Source organism: Pan troglodytes, chromosome 6, assembly GCF_028858775.2.
Source record: "Pan troglodytes isolate AG18354 chromosome 6, NHGRI_mPanTro3-v2.0_pri, whole genome shotgun sequence".
NCBI lineage: Eukaryota > Metazoa > Chordata > Mammalia > Primates > Hominidae > Pan > Pan troglodytes.
The window spans coordinates 50,919,497-50,947,304 of NC_072404.2; the positions used below are offsets into that span (position 1 = coordinate 50,919,497).

The 27,808-nt window shown below is 50.2% G+C and overlaps 2 protein-coding genes across 12 annotated transcripts in view; one reads left to right on the top strand and one right to left on the bottom strand.

Moving 5' to 3' along the window:
* Positions 1–23,728, top strand: part of CCM2 (CCM2 scaffold protein) — a 76,215-nt gene extending 52,487 nt beyond the window's left edge. For 3 of the 11 annotated variants that reach the window (XM_009453024.5, XM_009453026.5, XM_063814211.1), the window contains 9 exons: positions 11,181–11,264; positions 11,726–11,909; positions 15,700–15,836; positions 17,094–17,229; positions 19,027–19,149; positions 20,003–20,060; positions 20,734–20,845; positions 21,544–21,682; positions 23,053–23,728. In XM_009453024.5, coding sequence (XP_009451299.1) covers positions 11,181–11,264; positions 11,726–11,909; positions 15,700–15,836; positions 17,094–17,229; positions 19,027–19,149; positions 20,003–20,060; positions 20,734–20,845; positions 21,544–21,682; positions 23,053–23,333 — 1,254 coding nt within the window. In that variant the 3' untranslated portion in view covers positions 23,334–23,728. The remainder of the gene's footprint in view (positions 1–11,180; positions 11,265–11,725; positions 11,910–15,699; positions 15,837–17,093; positions 17,230–19,026; positions 19,150–20,002; positions 20,061–20,733; positions 20,846–21,543; positions 21,683–23,052) is intronic. The other 8 variants (XM_519079.7, XM_003318417.5, XM_063814212.1 and 5 more) reach the window with 4 other exon arrangements.
* A 1,545-nt stretch (positions 23,729–25,273) lies between these two features.
* Positions 25,274–27,369, bottom strand: LOC107975789 (DNA-directed RNA polymerase II subunit RPB1-like). The gene has a single exon (XM_016957422.4). The coding sequence runs from the start codon at positions 27,281–27,283 to the stop codon at positions 25,370–25,372; it is 1,914 nt and encodes a 637-aa protein (XP_016812911.2). The 5' UTR covers positions 27,284–27,369; the 3' UTR covers positions 25,274–25,369.
* Positions 27,370–27,808: the final 439 nt, after the last annotated feature.

Consider the following 27,808-nt stretch of genomic DNA (forward strand, 5'->3'; position numbering starts at 1 on the left):
TTTCTATAGGAGCCAGACTGTGCATGAGATGGGGGCCCCTACCCTGTATCATTTATGTTTTCAAGAGCAGCATTAATCTCTGCTTTTCCCACTGGGAAATGATACTGTTTTTGATTTACTATGGCCAGGGGTCAGGGGCCAGATAAATTTCAGGGGCTTCCAAATGGCCTTTTCTACTTATAGCTCTTATTCTTTAGACAAAGGACCAATGGAAGGATTCTGCAAAGTGCTAAGTATGTCCGTTCCTCTTGTATTACGTCTCTTATATTCAGGGAAGTGGGCAGATGGCCACCAGTGGAGTGTTTACCCAGTGGATGCACTTTCAGGTGGAACTGGCTGGGCTTCATGTATTATCTGACTCCCATATGTTCCTACTCTGCAGAGGACCTTTTTGACAGTTTGGGTCCCTAAGTATATGCATTGTCTCAGACCCTCTATTTCAAAAACCTCTGAAGACTTTCAGTTCCTATGGTACTTTTACCCAGGTGAATGAAGTCCCTTTGGGAAGAGCTGGGGAAATCACTGTGGTGTGTTCTTGCCTTGGTGTTGCAGGTCGACTCCCATGCAGGCTTGGTCTCTCCTTCAGTCAGTGTTTCTGAGTCTGAGAGCTGCTCCAGATCTAGAAACGGAGTCAGGGATTGATACTTTGCATTGTAGAAGCTCACCTTAGCCTTCTGCTTATTCCGTTTTGATTTTCTTCTTTATATATAGTAAGCAGCACCCTTGTTGGCTTCCTATCTGTCCTGCCCATGGAAACTCCAGCATTCTGTGAGCCATCTCCATAGATCCCTGCATGGATCCCAGGCTCCCCTGGCTGCTATTTTGACTTTGCTGCCTATTACCGGCTGACACCTACACCTGCTCTATGCGAGTCAGTGCTGCTCCCTGGCTTCTGCTAGGGAAGGTCTTATTACCCCCTTGCTCCTGGGGAGCCCAGTTCTGTACACGCACACCTGATGGTTAGCTTCCCCTTCAGAGGCTGGCCAGCACAGAGCTTCCCAGTGATGCCTGTAGACCTTCTGCACACTCATTAGTGCCATGGTTGATGGAATGCCATCATGTTCTCCTGAGGGACATGGGCCACTGGTGGGCTTTCCTGTCATTTTGTATGTCGATTATAGTATGTCTACTTCCCCGAGCCTTTCGATACCTGGATCCACTTTGCCACAGCAGTCCCACAATCTCTGCTTTAATATGAGCCATCACTTTGGCTGAACTTTGAAGAGCCTGCCAGCAGTGTCTGAGAATGGCCTCTGGACCCCTTCTCAGGGTGTTAAATGCTGTGTTATAGTACATGCCCTAGTAGAGAAGATCTCTCATTCAGCTTAATATTCTGTCCCCCTGGATCCAGCACCTTGAGGTCCTCTCCCAGGTGCATTCCCCAGCTCTGTCAGAACTCGTTAGACACATCCCATAACCGGTCTCAGCCATGGAGGAGGACAGGGCAGATTCTGGGGAGAGCAAGTAGTATCTCACGAGATTCCCATTTCATTTGAGGCCTATGTGTTATATTCAAGCAAGGAGTGTGTGGGGGGCTTCTGTCGTACAACAAAAGGGGATAGGTCACTTCTGTAGGCACAGTGTTAAGAAGAATTTGAGGACTAAGGTTCTCAAAGGCATTTACCCAGCTATCCCCATCCCAAATCTCAGAATCCTGTTCCTTCCCTGTTAGGGCCCAGACCCTGCCACGGGAACTTTATCAATCAAGGCCAATAAAGAGAAGTTATGGGGAGACTGATTTAGGATCAATATTAAAAAAAAAAAAACATATCTTGTCAGAAGTTATTTTTAGAAGAACTTTCTGTTTAGAGCCAACTCCCCTACCCCACCCCCTAGACAAGGTGCTTGAGGAGGTGGTGAGCCTGCCAGCGTGGAGCCGTGTGGTTGGCAGTCAGGCAAGGGTGTGTGAGAGGCCACCTGGCCATACCGTCTTCTTTCACTAATCCCAGAACTGATGGAGCTGATGGCTGGCTGGTCAGATGTCCCCTTGCTCTCTCACTGCTTCACCGTGGTCCTCTCTCTTGTAGCTGTGCTCTTGGCTTGCTGGGACAGTGGGTGTGGGCTGGGCATGGCATTGCCATAGGGGCACTGGGTGTTGGCCAGGGGACACCCAGGAGACAGGGTTCCCCAGGGCAGATGGGGAGCCCATTTTGAGAACTGTCCAGGAGGCATACATACCGTATTCTATTCAGATATTAGAACAAGGATTAGAGCTGTACTTTTTCTTTATTGATAAAAGTTGTTTTCCTACTATATTTCACAGTGAAAAAAATCTCAAATGAGTAAAGATTCATCCCTATAGGAAGAAAGTAGAATCATGAATCCTCTTTAGAGATCTGTGAGCCTGAGTTTTTGAAGCATCATGGCCAGATTTTGGATAACACCAAAGAAAAGCAAGATAATGATTGTGATGTCGTGTCACCCCAGCCACAGGGAGGCCAGGGAGAATTCCTGTACAATTCTGTAAACATAATTCCGGGGTACTTTTGTTTCAGCAAAGCACTTGACATATGACCCCATCTTAGTCAATATTTTTTATTACCCTTTTGAGAACAGAGAATAATATTTGTGGATGATACAAAACTAGGAGGGATAGCAAATGAAATTGAATAAAGCTAATAAGATGAAATTTTTTATTGTAGTAAAATATACATAAGATTTATTATTGGCTGGGCCCAGTGGCTCATGCCTGTAATCCCAGCACTTTGGGAGGCTAAGGCGGGTGGATCACGAGGTCAGGAGTTCAAGACCAGCCTGGCCAAGATGGTGAAACCCCGTCTCTACTAAAAATACAAAAAAATTAGCTGGGTGTGGTGACGGGTGCCCGTAATCCGAGCTATTTGGGAGGCTGAGGCAGATAACTGCTTGAACCCAGGAGGCGGAGGTTGCAGTGAGCTGAGATCGCACCACTGCACTCCAGCCTAGGTGACAGAGCGAGACTCCATCTCAAAAAAAAGATTTACTGTCTTAATCATTTTGAAGTGTAGAGTTCAATGGCATAAAATCAATTCACATTGTTGTGCAACCATCAGCACTATCCATCTCCAGAGCTTCCCACCAGCCCTTACTGAAACCATGTTCCTGTTAGACAATGCCTCTCCATCCCCCTCCCACAGCCCCTGGCAACCACTGCTTTACTTTTTGTCTCTATGATTTGACTACTCTAGGTATCTTATGTAAGTGGAATCATACAATATTTGTCCTTTTGTGACTGGCTTATTTCGCTTAGCACAGTGCCCTCAAGGTTCTTCCATGTTGTAGCATGTGTCAGCATTTCCATTGCTTTTAAGGCTGAATAATATTTCATTGTATGTATAGATCACATTTGGTTTATTCATTTATCTGTCAATGAACATTTGAGTTGTTTCTTGCTTTAGTTGATTGTGAATCATGCTGCTATGAACATGGGTGTACAAATGTCTTTTCAAGCCCCTGCTTTTATTTCTTTTGTATATATATATACCCAGAAGTGGAATTACTGAATCATATGCTAATTCCATGTTTAATTTTTTGAGGAACCACCATATTGCTTTTCACAGGAGTATCATTTTACATTCCCATCAGTAACGCACAGGGTTTCAATATCTCCATATCTTTGCCAACAATTGTAATTTTCCCTTTTTTAAATAGCCATCTAGGCTGGGTGTGGTGGCTCACGTCTGTAATCCTAGCACTTTGGGAGGCTGAGGCAGGAGGATCAGTTGAGCTCAGGAGTTCAAGACCAGCCTAGGCAACATAGTGAGACCCCACCCCCGTCACTATTAAAAGAAAAAAGTAGCCATCCTAGTGGGTGTGAAGTGGTATTTCATTACAGTTTTGATTTGCATTTCCCTAATAACTATTGATGTTGAAAATCTTTTCTCATGCTTGGCTTATTGGCCATCTGTGTATCTTTACAGAAATGTCAAGTCATTTGCCCAGTTTTTAATTGGGTTGTTTGGTTTTTGGTCGTTGAGTTCTAGGACTTCTTTATATATTTTAGATATTAATCCCTTGTCAGATATGATTGGAAACATTTTCTCCCATACTGTGGGTTTTTTCACCTTGTTGATTGTATGCTTTGGCACACAAAAGTGTTTAATTTTGGTGAAGTCCAGATTTGTTTTTCTTTTGTTGCCTGTGCTTTTGGTGTGATAGCCAAGAAATCATTGATAAATCCAATATCATGAAGCTTTTCCTATGTTTTCTTCTAAGAATTTTATAGTTTTAGGTCTAACATTTGTATATTTGACCCATTTTGAGTTAATCTTTGTAAATATTGTTAGGTAAAGGGTCTAAACTTCTTTCTTTTGCCTGTGGATAACCAGTTTTCCCAGCACCATTTGTTGAAAAGACTGTCTTTTCCCCATTGAATGCTCATCATGGCACCCTTGTTGAAAATAATCTGACCATATACACAAGGGTCTTTCTTGGGCTCTCTTTTTTTCTTTTTTTCTTTCTTTCTTTCTTTTTTTTTTTTTTTTTTTTTTTTTTTTGAGATGGAGTCTCACTCTGTTACCCAGGCTGGAGTGCAGTGTATGATCTCGACTCATTGCAGCCTCTGCCTCTTGGGTTCAAGCAGCTCCCCTGCCTCAGCCTCCCAAGTAGCTGGGACTACAGGTGTGCGCCGCCACACCCGGCTAAGTTTTGTATTGTTAGTAGAGACGGGGTTTCACCATGTTGGCCAGGATGGTCTTGATATACTGACCTCGTGATCCACCCGCCTTGGCCTCCCAAAGTGCTAGGATTACAGGTGTGAGCCACCGCGCCTGGCCTTGGGCTCTCTTTTCCAATCCATTGGTCAGTGTCTGTCTTTACATCACACTCTTTCCATGACTGTGGTGGTGTAGTAAGTTTTGAAATCAGGAAGTATGAAAATAGTTGAAATTTATTACTGATAAATGTAAGCAGTATCTACATTTGGTTTATATGAGCAGATAGGAAGAGGATGGAAAGGCCTCAGCTAAGGGCAGGCCTGTGGAAACATTCCAAAATGTTCACTGATGACAAGCTAAAGATGAGCCAGTACTTGGATGTGCTGCTTATTTGTTCTGAAACTGCTCCAATTATCAGAAGGGTCTTACCAGCACTATAGAGATTGGGGAAGCCAATACATACTTTTGCATTCTTCCCTCCCCACTTCCATCCTCACCTTATGAAATATAAAACTTCTTGGAATAACTATACATTTCCTTATGGAGCTGCCCAGCACACGCAGTTCTGAAGTTTAGGTTGCCCATCTGACTAAGCCCAAGATGAACTTGTAGTTGCCAGCGTGCCCTGAGTGTGCTTCAGCCAGTTACTCTTCTGCCTGTTTCCTGCTCCATCCAGTGAGAAGGCTACATTGCATAGCAGCAGGTAGACTGACTCATGTCACCGTGTTTACGTTGCTTGGATTCGGAAATCTCCAGAGTGACCTCCTTGCTTGGTTCCCAGTCAGAGAGGTCATCTGTCAGCAAAGACAGTTTCCCAACCTTTATACTTTTTGTTTCCTTCTCTTGCATCATTGTATTAGCTGAGACTTCTATATGATGTTAAATTATAGTGATAAGAGGGTACATCTTTGCCTTGTTCCTGATCTTAGGGGGAAGGTATCTAACTTTTTTGCCATTAAGTATGATGTTCGCTTTAGGGTGTTTTTTTTTTTTTATACTTTAAGTTTTAGGGTACATGTGCACAACGTGCAGGTTTGTTACATATGTATACATGTGCCATGTTGGTGTGCTGCACCCATTAACTCATCATTTAGCATTAGGTATATCTTCTAATGCTATCCCTCCCCCCTCCCCCCACCCCACAACAGTCCCCGGTGTGTGATGTTCCCTTTCCTGTGTCCATGTGTTGTCATTGTTCAATTCCCACCTATGAGTGAGAACATGCGGTGTTTGTTTTTTTGTCCTTGGGATAGTTTGTTGAGAATGATGGTTTCCAGTTTCATAAATAGATGTTTTTAATTAGTTCAGGAAGTCTCTATTCCTGGTTTGCTGAGAGTTTTTGTCATGAATGGGTGTTAGATTTGTCAAATGCTTTTTCTACATCTATTGCTACGATCATATGATTTTTCTTTAGCCAGTTGATGTGATGGATTACAACGATATTTTTTTTTTTGAGACAGAGTTTTGTTCTGTCACCCAGGCTGGAAAGCAGTGGCACGATCTTGCCTCAGCCTCCTGAGTAGCTGGGATTACAGGCACCTGCCACCACGCCCAGCTAATTTTTTTTTTTTTTTTTTTTTTGTATTTTTAGTGTAAACGGGGTTTTGCCATGTTGGCCAGGCTGGTCTCAAACTCCTGACCTCAGGTGATCCACCTACCTTGGCCTCTCAAAGTGCTGGGATTACAGGTGTGAGCTACCATGACCAGCCTAATTTTCTTATTTTTAGTAGAGATGGAGTTTCACCATGTTGGCCACACTAGTCTTGAACTCCTGACCTCAGGTGATCCACCCATCTTGGCTTCCCTAAATGCTGGGATTATAGGCATGAGTCACTGCCCCCGCTACGATTGATATTTGAACATTGAATCAGCCTTGCACACCTGGGATAAATCCTGCTTGGTCGTGGTGTATAATTATTAATACATTATTGGATTCAATTTGCTGATTTTTTGTTTAAAAGTTTTGGCCAGGCATGGTGGCTCATGCTTGTAATCCCAGCACTTTGGGAGGCCAAGGCAGGAGGATCACTTGAGCCTAGGAGTTTGAGACTAGCCTAGGCAATGTGGCGAAACCCTGTCTGTTAAAAAAAAAAAAAAAAAGAAAGAAAAAAAATACAGGCTGGGTGCGGTGGCTCATGCCTGTATTCCCAGCACTTTTGAAGGCCGAGGTGGGCAGATTGATTGAGCTCAGGAGTTCGAGACCAGCCTGGGCAACATGGCAAAACCCCGTCTGTCTCTACAAAAAATACAAAAATTAGCTGGGCCTGGTGGCATGTGCGTGTAGTCTCATCTACTAGTGGGAGGATCGCTTCAGCCTGGGAGGTTGAGGCTGCAGTGAGCTGTGATTGTGCCACTGCACTCCAGCCTGGGCAACAGAGCAAGACCCTGTCTCAAAAATGCGTATGTGTGTATATATATATATATCTATTTTAGTGGTTGCCTTAGGGTTTGCAATATACATTCACAACTAATCAAAATCCACTTTCAAATAATGCTGTGCTGCTTCACAGGTAGTACAAATACCTTGTAACCAAGTATTCCCAATTCACTCCTCCCACTGCTTATAACATTGCTGTCATTTATTTCATTTATCCTTAGGCTACAGTCACCCAATACACAAATTTTATTTTGAACAAACTGTTAATGTGTTAGAGCAATTAAAATAAGAAAAATAAAAGATTAATTTTACTTACATTTATTTCTTCTCTGATGCTTTTCCCCTTCTTGACATAGATCAGAGTTTCTGACCAAATCATTTTCATTCTCTCTGAAGAAGTTCTTTTAACTTTTCTTGAAATGTTAAATCCCTGAGTTTTTGTTTTTCTGATAAAAATCTTTATTTCTCTTTCACTTTTGAAGGATAATTTCACTGGATACAGAATCAAGTAGTTCCCTCCTCTCTCTTCTTGCTTGGATGGTTCCTGAAGAGAAATCCAGTGTCATTCTTGTTCTTGCCATTTTATAGGTAGGATGTTTTTTTCCTGTGGAAAAAATTCCCAGATTTCTGCAAAGAGAGAATCTTCCTTTCTAATTTTCTTTTTGTCTTTGATTTCTGCAGTTTGATGTGATTTGCCTCAGTGTAGATTACTGCTTTTTACCGTTTCGTGTTCTCTGACCTTATTGGATCTGTGGATGGGTGTCTGACATTAGTTTGGGGAACTTCTCAGCTCTCATTACTCCAAATAGTTATTGTGTTCTTTTCTTTCTCTTGATGTCCTCATTGCACATATGTTACACTTTTTGTAACTGTCCCACAGTTCTTGCATATTCTGTTTTCTTTCTTTCGTTCTTTTTTCCCTTTGCTTTTCACGTTTGGAAGTTTCTGTTGACGTATTCTTAAGCTCAGAGAGTCTCTCCTTGGCTGTGTCCAGCCTCTTGAGCCTGTTGAAGGCAGTCCCCATTGCTGTTACAGGACTTTTGCTTTCTGGCATTTCCTACTGATTGTTGCTTAGGGTTTCCATCTCTGCTTATGCTGCCTATCTGTTCTTACATGATGTCTACTTTTTCCGTTAGAGCCATTACCATATTAATCGTAGTTGTTTTAAATTCCCAATCTGGTAGTTCCAAAATCTCCACCATGTCTGAGTCTGGTTCTGATATGAGGAACTTAGGTGTCAGGTTAATAGGCCTTAGTGTGAGGTATGTTTGTCTGGCTGGGAGTTGGGCTGTGTTTACTGTTTGCTGCCCTTGTGATGCTGGGGGATAAAAATCTCCTGTGTGTCCTTGTTTTTGTCTTCCATTGTTTTTGGGTTTTCTTCAAGATTCCTTCTTAAATAGAGTCTGAGGCCTGCAGTTCTTATAGGTGTGCATCCCGTTATTACACAGGGGTCCTGTTGATGTGGCTTTCAGTGGAGAGGAAGTGTTCTATAGTCCTGGGATTAGGTCTCAGTGTTCCCTGGACCGTGGCCTTCACATGTGCTTCTCAGTTTTGTTTTTTTCCTCCCCCTTAGGAGAGACATAAACGATAGAGGAGGCAGGAATTGGGTGTTTCCTTACCCCTAGGTGGTTAGGCTCTGGTAAAATAGTTTTCCTTGAGGAAAGCCCTTTGTTAAGGATAACAGAATGCTCTGGTCATGCCTTTTTCTTTCTTTCTTTCTTTCTTTTTTTTTTTTGAGATGACCTCTGAGCCCTTTATATGTTGGTTGGGAAACTGGAGTGCAGTGGCACCATCATGACTCACTGCAGCCTCAACCTCCTGGGCTCAAATGATCCTCCCACCTCAGCCTCCTGAGTAGCTGGCACCACAGGCACACTGCCATGCCCAACTATTTTGTTGTTGTTGTTGCTGTTGTTGTTCTTGTTGTAGAGATAGGGTCTCACCATGTTTCCCAGGCTGGTCTCAAACTCCTGGCCTCAAGCAAACCTCCCGCCTTGGCCATCCAAAGTCCTGGGATTATGGGCATGAGCCACCACACCTGGCCTGGTTATACTTTTAAATGATGTATTTCTCCCTCCTCCTACCAGAGTATGAGGAGATGTTTCTCCAGTCTCACCCTGAGAGCCTGGTGGGGCTCCTGGAGGTAAAACTCAGACTGGTATGGGGACCTCCCCAGTGACTATTCCCCTGGAGTTTTTGTCTCATACTGGTCCATGCTCAGTCTCTGCCATTTGTCAGTTCCCCTTTCCTCTCTGCTGGTGCTGGCTCTAGGGTTTCTGCCCCGCAATGAGCTGTGATTCTTAGCATTGCATATCTGTCTCTCCATCTTTGGGGTTATTGTTTTTTCATGTGACCTCAATTATCTGATGGATCTGAGAACAGTCATTGATTTTAAGTTTGCCAGCTTTCTTGTTGTGAGGATGGGAGTGATGACTTCTGAGCCTTTACAAGCTGGACAGGAAATTGGAAAGTCCCATTTCATTATTTTTTAATAGAGAACTTAACTGTGTGAGGGAATGAACAACTGAGAAATGTTGAGTGCAAGAAGCCTGTTCTTGGGAAGAATCAGCAACCCATTTTAAAAAACAGAAACATTGAAAATGTTATGGTGGTTGGTAAGATGCAGGCAGGAGCACAGCAGGTACAGTGCTGCCGCCCACAGCCTTCTACACCTGAGGCCCTGCATTATGGAGGTTTGCTAAGCCAAGTGCCTCATGGCCATGTGTGACCAAAAAAACCTGTTTACTAAATGTTTTGTGCTGCTATAACAGATACCACAGACTGGGAAATTTATAATGAATAGAAATTTCTAGGCTGGGCATGGTGCCTCACACCTGTAATCCCAGCACTTTGGGAAGCTGCAGTGAGCAGATTGCTTAAGTCCAAGAGTTCGAGACCAGCCTGGGCTACATGGCAAAACCCTGTCTCTACAAAAATTAGCCAGGCGTGGTGGCACACACCTGTAGTACCAGCTACTCAGGAGGCTAAGGTGGGACAATTGCTTTGAGCCTGGGAGGCAGAGGTTGCAGTGAGCCAAGATCACGCCTCTGCACCCCAGCCTGTGTGATAGAGTGAGACCCTGTCTCAAAAAAAAAAAAAAAAAAAATCGTATCGTTCTGGAGGCTAGGAGGTTAAGGGCACAGCTGGTGAGGGGCTGCATCTGCATCTTATGTTATCCCAGGGCGAAAGGTGGAAGGGCAGGAGAGGGAAGGGGGTCAAATTCATCCTTTCATCAGGAACCTGCTCCTGAGATAACAAACCCTCTCCCAGGATAACAGCATTAATCAGCTCACAAGGGCAGAGCTCTCCTGGCCTAATAAGCTCTTTTCTTTTTTTTTTTTGAGTTGGAGTTTTGCTCTTGTTGCCCAGGCTGGAGTATAATGGAGCAATCTTGGCTCACCACAACCTCCGCCTCCCGGGTTCAAGCAATTATCCTGCCTCAGCCTCCTGAGTAGCTGAGATTACAGGCATGCACCACCACGTCCAGCTAATTTTGTATTTTTAGTAGAGACGGGGTTTCTCCATGTTGGTCAGGCTGGTTTCGATCTCCCAACCTCAGGTGATCTGCCCGCCTTAGCCTCCCAAAGTGCTGGGATTACAGGCGTGAGCCACCGCACCTGGCCTAATCACCTCTTAAAGACCCCACCCTTAGCACTGTTGCATGTGGGGACTAAGTTTCCAGCACATGCTTTTTGGGGGACACATTGAAACCATAGCACTTCATTTCTCTATTTATGCTCATTTCTCAGCTATGTTGACCTTTGCAATTGAGGAAGTTTATTTTTTAGTGAAGTTGTGCATGATGCCATTGTTTTCAGTTTCCCCAGCAGTGACGAGAAAACACTGACCATCCCTGTTTTAGAATACAGATTCTACCAAAACTAGTAGTTTTGGTCCTAGTAGTTTGGGATACTCATTGCAGGACTTTTGATGATGACCTTCACTGTAGAATAGTAGGAGATGGGGCAGCACTGTCCTCAGCCAGTAGAGATTTCTGTAAGAACCCAGGACTCTCTTCCTAGAGTTGGGCCTCCACGTGAGCCGGAATGGAGACCCATGGGCCTGGTGGCCTGAGTATGAAGCACTTGGTTTGTGCTCTCGGTGGTAGTGATGGTGGTGTTGGCTCAGCTCCCATTTCTCATGGCATTTTTTTCTTCACTTTCTTTCAGTATTTAGGTCAGTTAACGTCCATACCAGGATACCTGAATCCCTCCAGTAGGACTGAAATCCTGCATTTCATAGACAATGCAAAGGTAACCCTATCCTCTTAACCCTGTGCGCTAGCCCTCAGCCCCCACCAGCCCTTGGTCCCTGTACTCTTGGCCTCGTGGCTGTGAGGAATGAGCCAGTCCCATCACATTATGGGTACACTTGGCTCTTGACCATAAAGACTATTCCTTAGTATGGACATTAACTTGATTCTCGACACTTGCTCCATGTGATTTTGGGCTGTTTCCAAAATTTACACTTTCAAGATATTTCAAACCACGTGCCGTAAGTCTGAATCTGAAGGCAGTTCCAGAAGAATCTCCCAAATGGTTTGAACACATTGGTGTCCCTGGAATAAGCACTGTTCTGAGGGGAATAACACTGACCTTATTCACTCAGCATTTGTCACATGTGTGACATCGGCCAGCACAATATTCTCAGGAGAAGCGCCCCATGCCGGTTGACAGCTGAGTCTGTATTTCTGACGCCCTGTGATTCCTTCCAGAGAGCCCACCAGCTTCCGGGACACTTGACTCAGGAGCACGATGCTGTGCTCAGCCTGTCTGCGTACAACGTCAAGCTGGCCTGGAGGGACGGGGAGGATATCATCCTCAGGGTGCCCATCCATGACATCGCCGCCGTCTCCTATGTTCGGGATGACGCTGCACACCTGGTGGTCCTGAAGACAGGTACAGGAGGTCAGGGGTCAGGAGGGTCCTTGTCCTAAGGAGTACATGTGTGAATTTTATGAAGTTCTGGAGACAGTTTTTGCAGCTTCGTGTTGGGTGCTGCTGTTTGTCACGACCAATAATTGTCTTTCCTGTCTCTGAGATCAGCCAGAAGAGGGCTTGAGATCAGTTACCAGACACTGGGGGTGACTGTCACACTAAGAGCCTTTGGGGACTCAATAATACTGGGATACAGTATTTAGGACTGGTATCCTGTTCCTCTGCCCGGCGGGGCTCCTATTGACTCCCTCTGGGTACAGTGGAGTTGCCCCTCTGCCCAGGTGTGGTGGAGCCTAGAGAGAGTGCAGTGGATAGGGACCTCACCTCAGCTTGACTGACATTTTGAGCTCTGCACAGTGTCCTCAAACCTGGGACAGAAAAGATGAGACCCAGACCTCCCAGGAGCTCTTGGTCATAGAGGTTACTCTTTGTGTGTCCTTGCCGTCTGCTGCTTTCACAATGGGATAGAAGTGGGCAGAATTGGGCAGAATGTTATTTTTGGCTGTGGTGAGTACAGTGCTGCCTCACTGGACCCAAGCCCAAGCTGCCCATTAATTTCCAGCAGCTTCCAGCCCAGGCATTCAGGCCACTGAGGATGAGGGGAGAGACCATGGTTCACCCTCCCTGTATTTTGCCCCTCCCAGTCCTGAGTTTCGAGGCTGGTGTTGCAGTGGGGACAGTATCCTGGGCTCCTTGGATCTCTGCTGGTGACTGGGTTGATCCCAAAGCCTTTCATTTCCAGAGGGCCAGTGGCAGGGTGTGAAGGGGTCACAGTGGGTCTGCCTAGACCACACACTGTGTTTTAGGTAGCAGAGAGGGGAAGTTGTTGTTCCACTTAAGGTCAGTAGTTCATTGAGAATCTGGCGAGTGTGTTCATTATTGACCCCTTGAGCCATGAAGCTGCCAGCTTGAGTGCGCTCTTGAGAGCAGTCCACTGAAAGCCTGTGAGTCTAGATGCTTGGGGTTGCTGTGGTCATAAACTACACAGGGAACACTGGCGGGGTTTATGAAGGTGGCTGTTGCTCTGTTTTGTTCTCTCTGTAGCAGTAGCTTAGACTTGCATACACCCTCCCCAACGCAGGCACACACCACACCTACACACATGTACATTACTCACCCTATCTGGCTTAGAAGGCTGGGTTGGTGGCTCCTTCCAGCCATACTGTCCGACACCATGGTGACCCTCTTGTTTTTCTACCTTTGGACCCTGCGGGAGGCCTTAGGCCTGGGACATCCTTAGGGACAAGGAGTGAGGAGACTGGTTTCTGACTGGCTTCTTGCAGGTGTTTCATGCTGGTAGGGAGGGGAGATAGGCTCCTCCCTTTATTTCTTCTGCTGCATGACAGTTTCTCAGCTTTAATTATTAGAACACATTGCTAAAGGAAATGGATGACAGATTCTTTTTAATGGAGAGAGAATGAGTGCCATAGGAGAAACTTTCCAAAAATAGATGAAAAACAGGACTTCTGGTCTTTGAGAGAACTTTCGATTTAAAGGAAGAGAGTGAATCCCTGTGTCCTGGGGGCCATCTTCCTTGTTTTTGTGGATGCACCGGAGCAGTTGTGTGTCCCCTGTGTTACATAAGGCATGCTGTGTTTATTTTTTAATTTTTAAAATATTTTAAAATTTTTTGTAAGGATGAGGTCTCTCTATGTTGCCCACACTGGTCTTGAACTCCTGGCCTCAAGCGATCCTCCTACCTTAGCCTCCCAAAGTGTTGGGACTATGGGCATGAGCCACTGCACTGGGCCGCCATGCTGTATTTAGGATTAGGCATCCAGAGTTCTCAGCATAAGAGACTAGCAGGTGAATAGCTAACGTTTACTCGGTGCCTGCTATGTGCAAGCAAGTCTCTGTGCCTCTTTGGACCAAAAGTACGCTGGTATTTGGGATAGCACAGGAGTGGGGAAGTTGGGGGCCAGGTCTAGCTGCAATAGGGTCCATGTGGCAGGAGCTGCTTGGAGGGTGGTGACTTGAGTTGGTGCCAGATGGGGCAGGGTCACCCGTGCACCCGTGGTAGCACTTCCTGGATGATACAGGAGAGGCACACAACTCGCTGCCTGCATCCTTAGGCTGCCCACCCTGCTTCCTTGAGAACTACCACAGGCACACACCAGGGAGCCAACATTTAAAAATGTTTAAAAGGTAGAGATTTCTTACCAAACTCATACCAAAAAAAGAAAAAAAGTAAAGGGAAACAAGTAAATTTTTTTTTTTTTTTTTGAGACAGAGTCTCGCTGTGTTGCCCAGGCTGGAGTGTAGTGCCGTGATCTCAGCTCACTGCAAGCTCTGCCTCCTAGGTTCACGCCATTCTCCTGCCTCAGCCTCCTGAGTAGCTGGGACTACAGGCTCCCGCCACCATGCCTGGCTAATTTTTTGTATTTTTAGTAGAGATAGTATTTCACCGTGTTAGCCAGGATGATCTTGATCTCCTGACCTTGTGATCCGCCCACCTTGGCCTCCCAAAGTGCTGGGATTACAGGCATGAGCCACTGTGCCCGCCTTTTTTTTTTTTTTTTGAGACAAGTTTGGTTCTTGTTGCCCAGGCTAGAGTGCAATGGTGTGGTCTTGGTTCACTGCAATCTCCGCCCCCCGAGTAGCTGGGATTACAGGCATGAGCCACCACGCCCAGCTAATTTTTTTGTATTTTTAGTAGAGATGGGGTTTCACCATGTTGGCCAGGCTGGTCTTGAACTCCTGACCTCAGGTGATCCACCCGCCTTGGCCTCCCAATGTGCTGGGATTACAGCCATGAGCCACTGCGCCTGGCCAATTATTTTCAATAATATATTTTATTTACCCCTCCGTACCCAAAACATTATTACATCAGTATATAATCAATATGAAAATCATTGAGCTACATAGCATTCTTTCTTTGCCTACCTCTGAAACCCTGTGTATAGTTTGCACTCACACGTTTCAATGTGGACTCATCACATTTTGCATACTCAGTAGTCCTGTGGCCAGTGGCTGCCATAGGGACAGAGCAGCCCCAGGAGTCTCACTGTGGGGTTTGAGGTACAGTTTCTTATGGAGCCCTTGTCTCTGTGCATGCGCTAACTTTGCATCTGGCCTGGGACGGCCTTCTTCTCCCTCCTGAGGCTGGCCTGCCCTCCGACACCCTGGCACTAGTGGCACTTCTAGGTTTTGTTTTCAGTCTTGAAGTCCTCCCAGGGTGGTCCGAACTGATGGTGAGAGCCCTGCTTCCTGGGGATTGGCCTCACTTCTGCCATCAGGAAAACCACTGAGTTACTCCATGTATTTCAGGAGAACCTCATTTGTCTAGGGAGGCGATGGGTAGGATGTTAGAAACAAGGGCACTGGGGTCTGACCGTCTAGATTGCCACGTGGACAGTGCAACTCACACGCCCTCAGGCCAGGCCTTTCACTTTCCCATGCCTCAGTTTACCCATCTGTAAGAAGGGAACTCCCCAGAACACATGGAAACCTCCTGGAGGTGACTGTTCTCAGGGTTGTATATGTGGTCTGTTGTATATGAACTTGAAGCGTGTGAAACTGCAGGATGACATGCAGCTCTGGTGCCCTTGGAGCTCAGGGGTCGCGTGTTCCCACCCTTGTTTAGAGAAGCAAAGTGTGTCTGGTGCAGGCCCTTCACCTGGGTCGTTCTGTGGGTGCCTGAGCCAGGTAAAGGTCCTCTCAGCCTGTTTCCATGGCGGCCTCAGCTGTTGCCTCAAGTGCCCCCATGCCTGCCCTTCCACTGCACTAAACTGAGATGGTGTTGACTTCTCAGCCCAGGACCCAGGGATCTCCCCCAGCCAGAGTCTGTGTGCGGAAAGTTCCAGAGGCCTCAGTGCAGGCTCCCTGTCGGAGAGTGCAGTTGGGCCCGTGGAGGCATGCTGCCTGGTCATCCTGGCTGCAGAGAGCAAGGTGAGACTTTCTCGCCCCACTTACTCAGAACTGGCTCCTCCCAGACCCTGCTCATGGCCAGCCCCACCCTGGCCACACCCAGCACAGTGCTGGGCACTGCTGGGTGCCCCAGCTACTTCCTCTGCCATTGCCTGTCCCTGCCTCACCCTAGTCCCCACCCAGCCCCACCTCTCTCTGCTCAACCCTGCCCCAGGCATTGCCCCCATCCTGGCCCTGCCCACAGCTCCTCTACGCATGGCTGCATCCCAGGTCCTGCCCCAGGCCCAGGCTCCCCACCGGTTCCCACCCCTGTGCCTTCTGACCCTCCTATCTCCAACCCCCAGCAACTTCTCTGAGACCACCTGGCCACTGAGCTTTTTGCTTATCATTCTTCAAGGTGCCCCCACGCTGATGGGCGGGCAGCGGCGGTCACCTGCCTCGGGGCTGCATCCTAGACCTGCCTGGTGTTAACGACTGTGCTTGCAGATTCCTCACAACCTGGAAGAGCCAAGGGCTGGGCCCTTGTAGGCTAGGATTTGGGGCCCCCTCAGCCACCCAATAGCTGTGGGGCCTTGGCAGTCACTTAACACCTTTCTGTTTAATTTCCATATCTGTAAAATGGATACTAGTGACCACCCACCTTAAATATCCTCTAATGAGCATTTCTCAGTGTTGGTGCTACTGTCATTTTTAGCCGGATAATTTTCCATTGTGGGAGGCTGCCCTGTGCATTGTAGGGTGTTGAGCAGCATCCCAGCTTCTCCCCTTGTGACAGCTGAAAATGTCTCCAGATATTGCTACATGTCCCCTGGGAGGGGTACAAAAATTGCCCCAGTTGAGAGCCTCTGCTTTAGACAGCACACTGTTATAAAACTGTTTTATAGCTGTTAGAAACGCCTGCAGGTGGGCTGTGATACTGATGGTATCTCCTCTCACCTCTTTCCTGGGCTGGGATAGGGTTGTGAGGGTGTTGATAGGTCAGGTTAATGGAAAGAGGACATTGGGCTGGCAGCTAACACTTGTGCCCTGCACAGTCCCCTCACACTTGCAATACCACCCCTGGGCCACATGGCAGTCCTAGATAGAGTCCTGGGGCAGTTGGCTGGGTCTCTCTTTTGACACCCCTTTGGGTCAGTGAAAGGCAGAGGGACACATTCTGGTATCCACTCTTCATTCATGTTTATTGAGCATCTGGGCTGCCCCAGGTATCCTAGAAGCCGCCTGGGAAGGCGCAGTCTCCAGCCAGACTGACCGAGCAGCTGCTGTCCCCCACTGCAGGTCGCTGCGGAGGAGCTTTGCTGTCTGCTAGGCCAGGTCTTCCAGGTTGTTTACACGGAGTCCACCATCGACTTTCTGGACAGAGCGATATTTGATGGGGCCTCTACCCCCACCCACCACCTGTCCCTGCACAGCGGTATGTTGAGTGAGAGTGGGCAGCGGGTGGGAGCAGGGACAGGAGGGGCTACTGCAGTGGCCCCCAGCTCCCCATGAGTTACTCCTGGAATAGCGCAGTTACTGCCGTGACATGGTGGCCTTTTGTTTCCAGACTTTGCTATTCACATTAGCCCATAGGGTTTCATGAAGGCAGAAGTGTCACCTGTCCTTGAGCGAGTTGCACCAGGTCAGCACTATGGCTTCCTGGAATAAATTTGGGGTCTGTGAACACTTTTTTGGAACCACTTGTGGCTAAAGTCACTTCACTTAACTCGGAACAAAGAGCCTGGAGAAGGCTCCTAGCACTGGGGCCTGTGATGGAATTGGGGAGGCTGAGAGTGGGTCTGGGGAGCCTCCTTTTCAGTATGCCCAGACTATGGCTGCTCTTAATGTGAAACTCCTTCCAGGACCATGGCCAGACCCATGGGAAGCTGCTCAGGCTGCCCTGGGAGGCCAGCTGGCAGTGGTGGAGCAGTGGCAGATGGGGAAGAATGGAAGGTACCCCAGAGCTGTCTCTTCCTGCATGGCCCACACAGCATTTTCAGGAGTCTGTTAGTCCATTGAAAACACTTCATCAGCAAGCTCACTTGAGTTAAGTCTTCAAAAACATCATCTGTTTTTCAGATGTATTACTTATTGAGGATTAATGGGTTACATAAATTGAGGTGCATAAAAAGCTGTTGGAGGCTGGGTGTGGTGGCTCACGCCTGTAATCCCAGCACTTTGGGAGGCTGAGGCGGGCGGATCACCTGAGGTCGGGAGTTCAAGACCAGCCTGACCAACATGGAGAAACCCTGTCTCTACTAAAAAATACCAAGAAAAAAAAAAGGCTGTTGGAAACAGTGCGGCTTGTTGAGTACAATTTCTTCTTTTTACGGAGATAAGTCCCAGCCCTCTGCCCTTTCCCCAGTAACTCGCACATCTCAGTGAAGAGAGTAAATGGTGGAGAAGCCTGTGCTGGTGTGAGGGCTGCTCCTCAGTGCCTCCTTCTTCCCTTTCTTGCTGCTGGTGCCAGAGCCCTTTGTGGGCACCACACGCCTTGTGTTGGCCCAGCAGCTGCAGAGAGACAGCTGCTGAGCTCTCAGGCATCCTCTCTATCTCATTTAGTCCTCGGTGGCCCAGCGAGATAGGTGCAATCTTCATCCCCATTTTAGAGATGGGGAAGTGGAGGCTTAGAAGTCAACAGCTTATCCAGAGGAATGTACCATATGAGTAGCAGATGATTTATCGAGCTGTAATTAAACATTCAGTTTTAGTGTGACTGGTTTGGCCCTTGTGCTTTAAAATTCCCAAAGGGCCTTTTTTTCTTCAATAATTTTTTTTACTGAGAAGTACACAAGTCATACATGTACAGCTGAATGAATTTTCATAAAGTAAACACATCATGTAACACCACTACTGGGGGTTGCTGAAGTGGGCTTCTTCCCCTGCCAGCCTTTCCCAAGACCTCCCCGTGGGATCCACACACAGATGTGCACACGTTACGCACACCCATATGCACATGCATGCATTCTCTGCTTATTTCTGCCTTGGAGTTTTGCTTGCCGTGTTCTCTCTACTACAGCTATGCCAAAACATAGCAGCATAAACAGCAGAAATATATTCTCTTATAATTCTATACGTTAAGAGTCCATTGTGGGTCCCACTGGGCTAAAGTTGAGGTGTCCACAGGGCTGGTTCCTTCTGGAGGCTCCAGAGAAGAAGCCATTTCCTTGTCTTTCCAGCTCCTAAAGGCGGCTGCATGCCTTGGCTCATGGCCCTTCCTCTGTCTTCACAGCCAGCCACGTGACCTCTTCCACAGTCACATCTTCCTTTGACTGTCAGCTTCCTCTGCATTTCAGGACTCTTGCAATCACATTGAGCCCACCCAAATTCTCCAGGGTCATCTCCCTATTTCAAGGTCAGCTGATTAGCATCCTTTACTCCCCTTTGAAATTGGTAACATATTCACCAATTCCAGGGATTAGGATGTGGACGTCTTTGGGGGGTCATTATTCTGCCCTCCATACTTACCTTGTTCCTAGTGCCAGAAATGTCCCTTTTATCTCCCAGCCTCTCCCTCTGCTTCATTTAAAATCTTACCCTCTCTGCAACACTCACCTGCCTCGCTCACAAAGCTTTCACTCACTGTCTGTGCTGGTGTGAAATGTGCCTTCCTCAGGTTTGAAATAGCAAATTACAGTCTGTGTCACACGGACCTAATGTCATTTGTTGAATGTAGCTGCTCAGTGCCAGACCCTTTGCTGGTCTGAGGGTCTTGGGAATCCTGTGGCTTCGCTGGGTTCAGATGGGGAGTCAGACTGCCCGGCTCTGACTTTGGTTTCTGCTGTGTGACCTGGGCCAAGTTGCGTAACTCTCTGACTTACTTCCTCATCTACAAGTGAAGACAGGGGTGATAGGTGCCTGGGTTAAAGGAGACAAAGCCCCAGTAACCCTGCCTGGCACATGAGTGATACCTCAAAGACAGCTTTTGTTGGCTCTGGCCATGGGTGAATGTGGACTTCAGCCCAGCCTGCAGCAGGATTTGCATTTGCCAGGATCCCCAGGAGGGGTGTATGTGGGCTCAAGTCTGGGAAGCCCTGCCCTGAGGCACACAGCACATTCCAGAGTGCGGGCAGCTTGATGAAGGACAGCAGGGTCCCTGAAGACCAGGGCTGCCGCTGTCTCCTGTAAATACAGCAGTGGGCTGGACTCAAAATGCCTCCCCACTATGTCCCTGAAAGTCATCTTAGTTTTCTGCATCTTCCTTACAGATGACTCTTCTACAAAAGTGGACATTAAGGAGACCTACGAGGTGGAAGCCAGCACTTTGTGAGTGTACATGCCACCAAGCCCTGTGGTGGGACATGCACCAAATGCATTGTCTGGTGTTGTCCAGGCTGCAGCCAGTCAGCTCCCCCATCTCAGCTCACCCTCGCTAAGCCATCCCCAGACCCACTGTCCCCAGCTTAGTGAATGGCTGAGGCCTGGCTCGCCGCCCTCTCCTCATAGACTTCTAGAGCCCTTGCTGTCCCTCTTGTCTCTCCCTGCCTACCTTCCCATGGCCTCCCAAGAGTGAGCTTGTATTAGGCATGTTGGATGGAGCTGTTCCCCTGCCCGAGCCTGCCGAGGCGCTGGCCTTCCAGCCCATCTCTGCCACCGCCTGGGGCTCTGTAGTAGTTCACCCACTCGCGCTCTCCATTCCTGCCACCTCCCCAACCCCGGCTCCTCCCCCTGCCCAACAATGCTGCCCACTGCCTTGACCTGTGTACTCCCTCCCTTCACTCAGAGCCCAACTCAGAGCCACGCCCCCGGGGAGCCCCAGGACCAGGCCAAGCTGACCACCCTGCACACCCGGTCAGCTCTCCTCTCATCATCATCATCACTTACATTCCTCTGTTCAAGGACAGGGACCCACACACACGGCATGGACTAGGTTTCCTGAAACGTGTGTGGGATGGAGGGTCGGAGAAGCTACCCGCTTACATACCACATTCTTTCGCAGCTGCTTCCCTGAATCTGTGGATGTGGGTGGTGCGTCACCCCATGGCAAGACCATCAGTGAGAGCGAGCTGAGCGCCAGCGCCACTGAGCTGCTGCAGGACTACATGCTGACGGTAGGCCTCCACCGCAGGGACGCTGGACTGCATGAGGGAGGGGGTACCCCAGGGAGGATGGGGGGAAGGGGAGGAGGAGGAGGAGCAGTGCAGGGCAGGCTGCAGTGAATAAGGTCACCTAGAGCACTCTTGGTCAATTTTGCTGACATCACTGCCTTTTCCTGGGGATAGTCTAGGAGAGCATCAGTCAGTGGGGCTGAGTTGGGAGTGCTGTGGCCATCAGGGCTGGACTGTGGGCCTGTGCTTGGGTCCTGGGGGAGGGGAGGGAACGGTGGCCCCTGCAAGGCCACATGGCCAGACATTTTTATCCTCCCCATCTTATATAGTTCTGTCATTGCAAACTCAAGTCTTCCTGATCTGCCTGTGTGCCTGTGTGTAGCCTAAGGGCACAGGCATTGGCCCTGGGCCAGGTTGCCAACTTCCACCCTGCCCTGCTGGCTCCTGTCCCTCCCATGCACTCTGTGTTCCAGCTCAGGAGAGTGGAGCTGCCCAGGTGCCTTGGTCTCCTGTGGGTGGCCCCGTGCCAGGTCTGGTAGGATGGGGACACATTGTGGGCATTCTGATGCCCCAGCCTGTGCAGAGGTGAAGCCAGAGACAGCTGGTGCTCCGGCTGGGGTTAGTGGCTGTGGCAAGGTGGGCCCGACTGCCGACTCTTGCCTACTGTGCCCAGCCCCCCATCTGGCTCTGCTCTCTTGCAGCTGCGCACCAAGCTGTCATCACAGGAGATCCAGCAGTTTGCAGCGCTGCTGCACGAGTACCGCAATGGGGCCTCTATCCACGAGTTCTGCATCAACCTGCGGCAGCTCTACGGGGACAGCCGCAAGTTCCTGCTGCTTGGTGAGTGGGCCCTGGAAAGAGGGTGGCTTGTCCAAACCTGGCTTGGAGAGGCTGATCCCTCCTGGGAATGTGCACACGGACCCCTCAGTGGGTGCAGCAGGGGCTCCATCAGGGATGGGAGATTTGAACCAGAGATGGCATGAGAGCAGAGTCCAGAGATCGGGGAATCTGCCGTGATTAGTCAGAAGGGCTTTTCCCAGGTACTGTTGGGGGCCCACCGACAGGCCTTCATTCTCCTGGGAACTCAAGCTGAGCTGGGTGGGCCCTGCCAGGAAGTAGCAGAGATCCCCCAGGAGCAGGGCTGGGAGTGAACACAACCCTGAGATTTAGGAGAACAGTGCTGGAGGAGCCAGAGAGGCATGGGTTTTGGTGAATGTGTAGGACTTCAAGGCGGAAGGACCAGCGTTTGCCAAGACCCCTAAAATGCTCGGCACATTAGGTCAGTGTGGCTAGAGGGCTGTGTGGTCTGAGCAGCAGAGTTGGATGTTGGCCCCACACCTCTCAGGGGCGGTGACTTAGCTGTGGTTTCCCTCTGCCGACACTTAGAACACAGCAAGTTTGCGGTAATGTGTTGCTAGCAGCCAGTTGAAGGCTTCTGGGTCCTGGCCTGTTTTCCCTGCAAACCAAGGAAGGTGGGTTTGTTAACCGTCGTACCGACCTGACAGTGGCAAATGTGGATTGCCTGCCCAGGGCTCCCCGCTCTTAGGAGCGTGAAGGGCTGGAGGCTGGGGCAGCCTGTCTATACAATAGGTTCTGTCTAAGCAGTGCCTGCCCCTTCTGTGCTGGGTCCTGCGTTGCCTCCTGGCATGGGACTCTGTCTGCCCCTCCACAGCAGGGAGTAGAGATTCTGAGAGACACACTAGGCTTCCCAAATAAGAGGGCAGCCCTCTGAGTTGGGACAGTCACCTAGGTCATGGCAGGGAAACAGTGGACTTTGGCATGAGGCCTGCCTCTGAGGACTGCACCCTTGTTGCCGGGTGCCAGCAGGTGGCTTTGAGCACTGCTCTGGGCCTCAGCTTTCCCCACTGTAAAATGGGGACTTTGTGAGGACTAATGGAGAATGAGAGGAGGTCACAGGTTCTTGGCCTGTGCTGGTGCCTTGAGGCCAGGGAGTGTGCATGTGGCAGAGGCAGTAAGCTGTCAGGGCCAGCAGCAGTGTCTGTCAAGAGTTGAGGTTTTAGCCAAACTGTCTGGCCCCAGGAAGCATGATTTCAACCAGGATGCTAGATGCAGTGAGCATGGCATCAGGGTCCCCAAGGCCATGCACCAGGGGCAGCTGTGGCCCTGTCAGGGGGCTTTGAGCCCTGAGAGAAGAGCTGAGTGGGCTGAGCCGAACTGGTGGTGCCATGCTGGGTGTTGTGTGTCTGCAGGTCTGAGGCCCTTCATCCCTGAGAAGGACAGCCAGCACTTCGAGAACTTCCTGGAGACCATTGGCGTGAAGGATGGCCGCGGCATCATCACCGACAGCTTTGGCAGGCACCGGCGGGCCCTGAGCACCACATCCAGTTCCACCACCAATGGGAACAGGGCCACGGGCAGCTCTGATGACCGGTCGGCACCCTCAGAGGGGGATGAGTGGGACCGCATGATCTCGGACATCAGCAGCGACATTGAGGCGCTGGGCTGCAGCATGGACCAGGACTCAGCATGATGGACAGTGGATGGGGGGCACCCACACCTTCCGCGCAGTCGTCGTAGGCCTTCCCAGAAGGAGCTGCCCAGACCTGCGTGTCAGCCCTTGGTGGTGGCCAGGGAGAGGCTCCTGGCGCAGATGGCCCCGGGCGGCCCAGGTCCTCTACTGTGAAGGAGCAGGGAGCTGCCGAGGGACACGAGCCTCATTGCGGGGTGGAAGGCTCTTTGCCTTGTCCACCAGGGCTCAGCCAAGCCCTGCAGCGTGTCCCCGCTCGGGGAGGGCCCGGCCGAGCGGGCAGGGAGAGCCAGTCCTGTCGGCTGGGCCCTTGGACGGCTGTCAGTTTTGCACATGATTTTCCTATTGTAACTCTCAGAGACCTTAAAAAGAAGTTTACTGCAATGTGAATAATTTAATCTCTGGTTGCCAAGCATGTTTCTGATCCAGTTGGGTGAAAGCCATCGGTGCCAGGAGGGGTGTCCGCTCTAGCCTCTGTCCCTGGGTCCCCGTCTGCCCTGCAGCACCTGGGACTCGGCAGTGGTCCCTGGGGGCTGGGGTGGAGGAGGCAACAGGCTCTTGTGCCACAGGAAGGACTTGATTTGGACTTGAGCAGTGTGGATGTGGGGCAGGAGCGAGTGTTCTGAGGCCTTTCGTGGGCAGCGTGTGTGAGGGTAGCGTGTGTGGCATGTGTTGGGGGCACCTTGATCTTTACATCCTGTGCACTGAATCCTTCAAGGTCACTGGCTGTGCCCCACACCCCCCCACCCCATACCCCATGCTGCAGGTTTTTTCCTCAAACAGCCTGCACTACCCCGTGGAACAGAAATGCTATCTAAGATCTCGTCACCTTGGAGCCTGGGGGCTGGGTCTTCAGAGGCCAGTGTGCAACTCTGCCGACCCTCCCTGTGCCCTCATTGTGGGCCTGTCTCCATCCTTGTCCCGTGAGCTCTTCTCCCCAAACCCTGTTGGCCTTGGTCTTGCCTATACCCTTTGGGCCCTTACAAAGCTTCCTTGGATATGGGAAGGGGAGAAGAGGTGACCTGGGTCAGGTTGTCCGGAGCCTCTCCCTCCACCGGAGAGCAGCCACAACCCTGCGGAGACCCCCAAGGGGACAGACATCTAGGAAGGAGACTGGCTGTCACTTCTCCCTCCTGCACAGGCTGGGGTAGGCCTAGCCTTGCTGGATGGAGGGGCTGCATGTCAGGCCCCAGGGCTTCTCTGGCCCAGGCTTGAGGAAGCAGGGAGAGCCTCTGGGGCTCCATGGACACCCTGATTGTGTCCAGGCCAAGCCAGAGGATCTGGAGTATCTCAGGCACCTTCCTGAATAAGGTAGACGGGTTTGTATGGTATCACAGCTTCTGGACAGGAAGGGGCCTGGTCGGTGTTTTTTTGTTTGTTTGTTTTGTTTTGTTTTTCTGAAGACGGAGTCTCACTCTGTTGCCCAGGTTGGAGTGCAGTGGTGCGGTTTTGGCTCACTGCAACCTCCGCCTCTGGGGTTCAAGCGATTCTCCTGTCTCAGCCTCCCGAGTAGCTGGGACTACAGGCACCTGCCACCACGCCCGGCTAATTTTTGTATTTTTAGTAGAGATGGGGTTTCACCATATTGGCCAGGCTGGTCTCAAACTCCTGACTTTGTGATCCACCTGCCTCCCAAAGTGTTGGGATTACAGGCGTGAGCCACCGTGGCTGGCCCTGGTCAGTGTTTTATGGGCGAGTTTTCCCACTGTACTGGGCTGTTGTAGAGCTGCTTACTCATGGGACCCCAGGCCAGGGCAGGCAGCAGGCTCTTTACTGTTGACACTGTCTCTTAAGTTTACATGAAAATGGACATGCCCTGGAAGCATCAGGAGAGGCTGAGGACAAACCACACAGTCTCCTGGGCTCTTGCCCCCTACCAGAGCCCACCCTGTGCCAGAAGGTTCAGTGTCCCCCTTCCATCCCACTGGTTGAACATGGCCAGGCATGGGCCTTCTGTGTGGAGTGTCAAAGGAACCACATGCCTGCCCCTCCAGGGTCCATCCCAGGTGTGGCCCCCATGCCGCAGTCACTGGTCTTTGCTAGCAGAAAGAGTAGAGGACATGGAGCAGATGAAGGGACACCAGAGGGTAATGAGGGGACACCAGAGAGTAATGAAGGGACATCAGATGGTGGTGACAGGACACCAGAGGGCAGTGAGGGGACACCAGGGAGTAATGAGGGGACATCAGGGAGTGATGAGGGGACATCAGAGGGTGATGAGGGGACACCAGAGAGTGGTGAGGGGACACCAGAGAGTGGTGAGGGGACACCAGAGAGTGGTGAGGGGACACCAGAGAGTAGTGAGGGGACACCAGAGAGTAATGAGGGGACACCAGAGAGTGGTGAGGGGACACCAGAGGGCGGTGAAGGGACACCAGAGAGTAATGAGGGGCACGAGAGGGTGGTGAGGGGACATCAGAGGGTGATGGGACACCAGAGGGCGATGGGACACCAGAGGGCGATGAGGGGACACCGGAGAGTATTGAGGGGACACCGGAGAGTATTGAGGGGACACCGGAGAGTATTGAGGGGACACCAGAGAGTAATGAGGGGACACCAGAGGGCAGTGAAGGGACACCGGTGAGTATTGAGGGGACACCAGAGGGCGGTGAGGGGACACCAGAGGGCGATGAGGGGAAACCAGTAATGGGGACACCAGAAGGTGAGGGGACACCAGAGGGTAATGAGGGGACATCAGAGGGTGGTGACAGGACACCAGAGGGCAGTGAGGGGACACCAGGGAGTAATGAGGGGACATCAGGGAGTGATGAGGGGACATCAGAGGGTGATGAGGGGACACCAGAGTGGTGAGGGGACACCAGAGAGTAATGAGGGGACACCAGAAGGTGAGGGGACACCAGAGGGCGGTGAAGGGACACCAGAGAGTAATGAGGGGCACGAGAGGGTGGTGAGGGGACATCAGAGGGTGATGGGACACCAGAGGGCGATGGGACACCAGAGGGCGATGAGGGGACACCGGAGAGTATTGAGGGGACACCAGAGAGTAATGAGGGGACACCAGAGGGCAGTGAAGGGACACCGGCGAGTATTGGGACACCAGAGGGCGGTGAGGGGACACCAGAGGGCGATGAGGGGAAACCAGTAATGGGGACACCAGAAGGTGAGGGGACACCAGAGGGCAGTGAAGGGACACCGGAGAGTATTGAGGGGACACCAGAGGGCGGTGAGGGGACACCAGAGAGTAATGAGGGGACATCAGAGTAATGAGGGGACATCAGAAGGTGGTGAGGGGACACCAGAGAGTAATGAGGGGACATCAGAAAGCGGTGAGGGGACACCAGAGAGTAATGAGGGGATATCAGAAGGCGGTGAGGGGACATCAGAAGGCAGTGAGGGGACACCAGAGAGTAATGAGGGGATATCAGAAGGCAGTGAGGGGACATCAGAAGGCGGTGAGGGGACACCAGAGAGTAATGAGGGGACATCAGAAGGCGGTGAGGGGACATCAGAGAGTAATGGGACATCAGAAGGCGGTGAGGGGACACCAAAGAGTAATGAGGGGACATCAGAAGGCTGTGAGGGGACACCAGAGAGTAATGAGGGGACATCAGAAGGCGGTCAGGGGACACCAGAGAGTGAGGGGACATCAGAAGGCGGTGAGGGGACATCAGAGAGTGAGGGGACATCAGAAGGCGGTGAGGGGACATCAGAGAGTAATGGGACATCAGAAGGCGGTGAGGGGACATCAGAGAGTAATGAGGGGACATCAGAAGGCGGTGAGGGGACATCAGAGAGTAATGGGACATCAGAAGGCGGTGAGGGGACATCAGAGAGTAATGGGACATCAGAAGGCGGTGAGGGGACATCAGAGAGTAATGAGGGGACATCAGAAGGTGGTGAGGGGACATCAGAAGGCGGTGAGGGGACACCAGAGAGTAATGAGGGGACATCAGAAGGTGGTGAGGGGACATCAGAGAGTAATTGGGGGACATCAGAAGGCGGTGAGGGGACACCAGAGTAATGAAGGGATATCAGAGAGTAATGAGGGGACATCAGAAGGCGGTGAGGAGACACCAGAGAGTAATGAGGGGACATCAGAAGGTGGTGAGGGGACACCAGAGAGTAATGAGGGGACATCAGAAGGCAGTGAGGGGACATCAGAGAGTAATGAGGGGACATCAGAAGGTGGTGAGGGGACATCAGAGAGTAATGAGGGGACATCAGAAGGCGGTGAGGGGACATCAGAGAGTAATGGGACATCAGAAGGCGGTGAGGGGACACCAGAGAGTAATGAGGGGACATCAGAAGGCGGTGAGAGGACACCAGAGAGTAATGAGGGGACATCAGAAGGCGGTGAGAGGACACCAGAGAGTAATGAGGGGACATCAGAAGGCGGTGAGGGGACATCAGAGAGTAATGAGGGGACATCAGAAGGCGGTGAGAGGACACCAGAGAGTAATGAGGGGACATCAGAAGGCGGTGAGGGGACATCAGAGAGTAATGAGGGGACACCAGAG

What these genes read in the sequence shown, in the direction of transcription:
- LOC107975789 (XM_016957422.4), bottom strand. Translation starts at nt 27,283, where the DNA reads ATGTCCCCCAATTACTCTCTGATGTCCCCTCACCACCTTCTGATGTCC.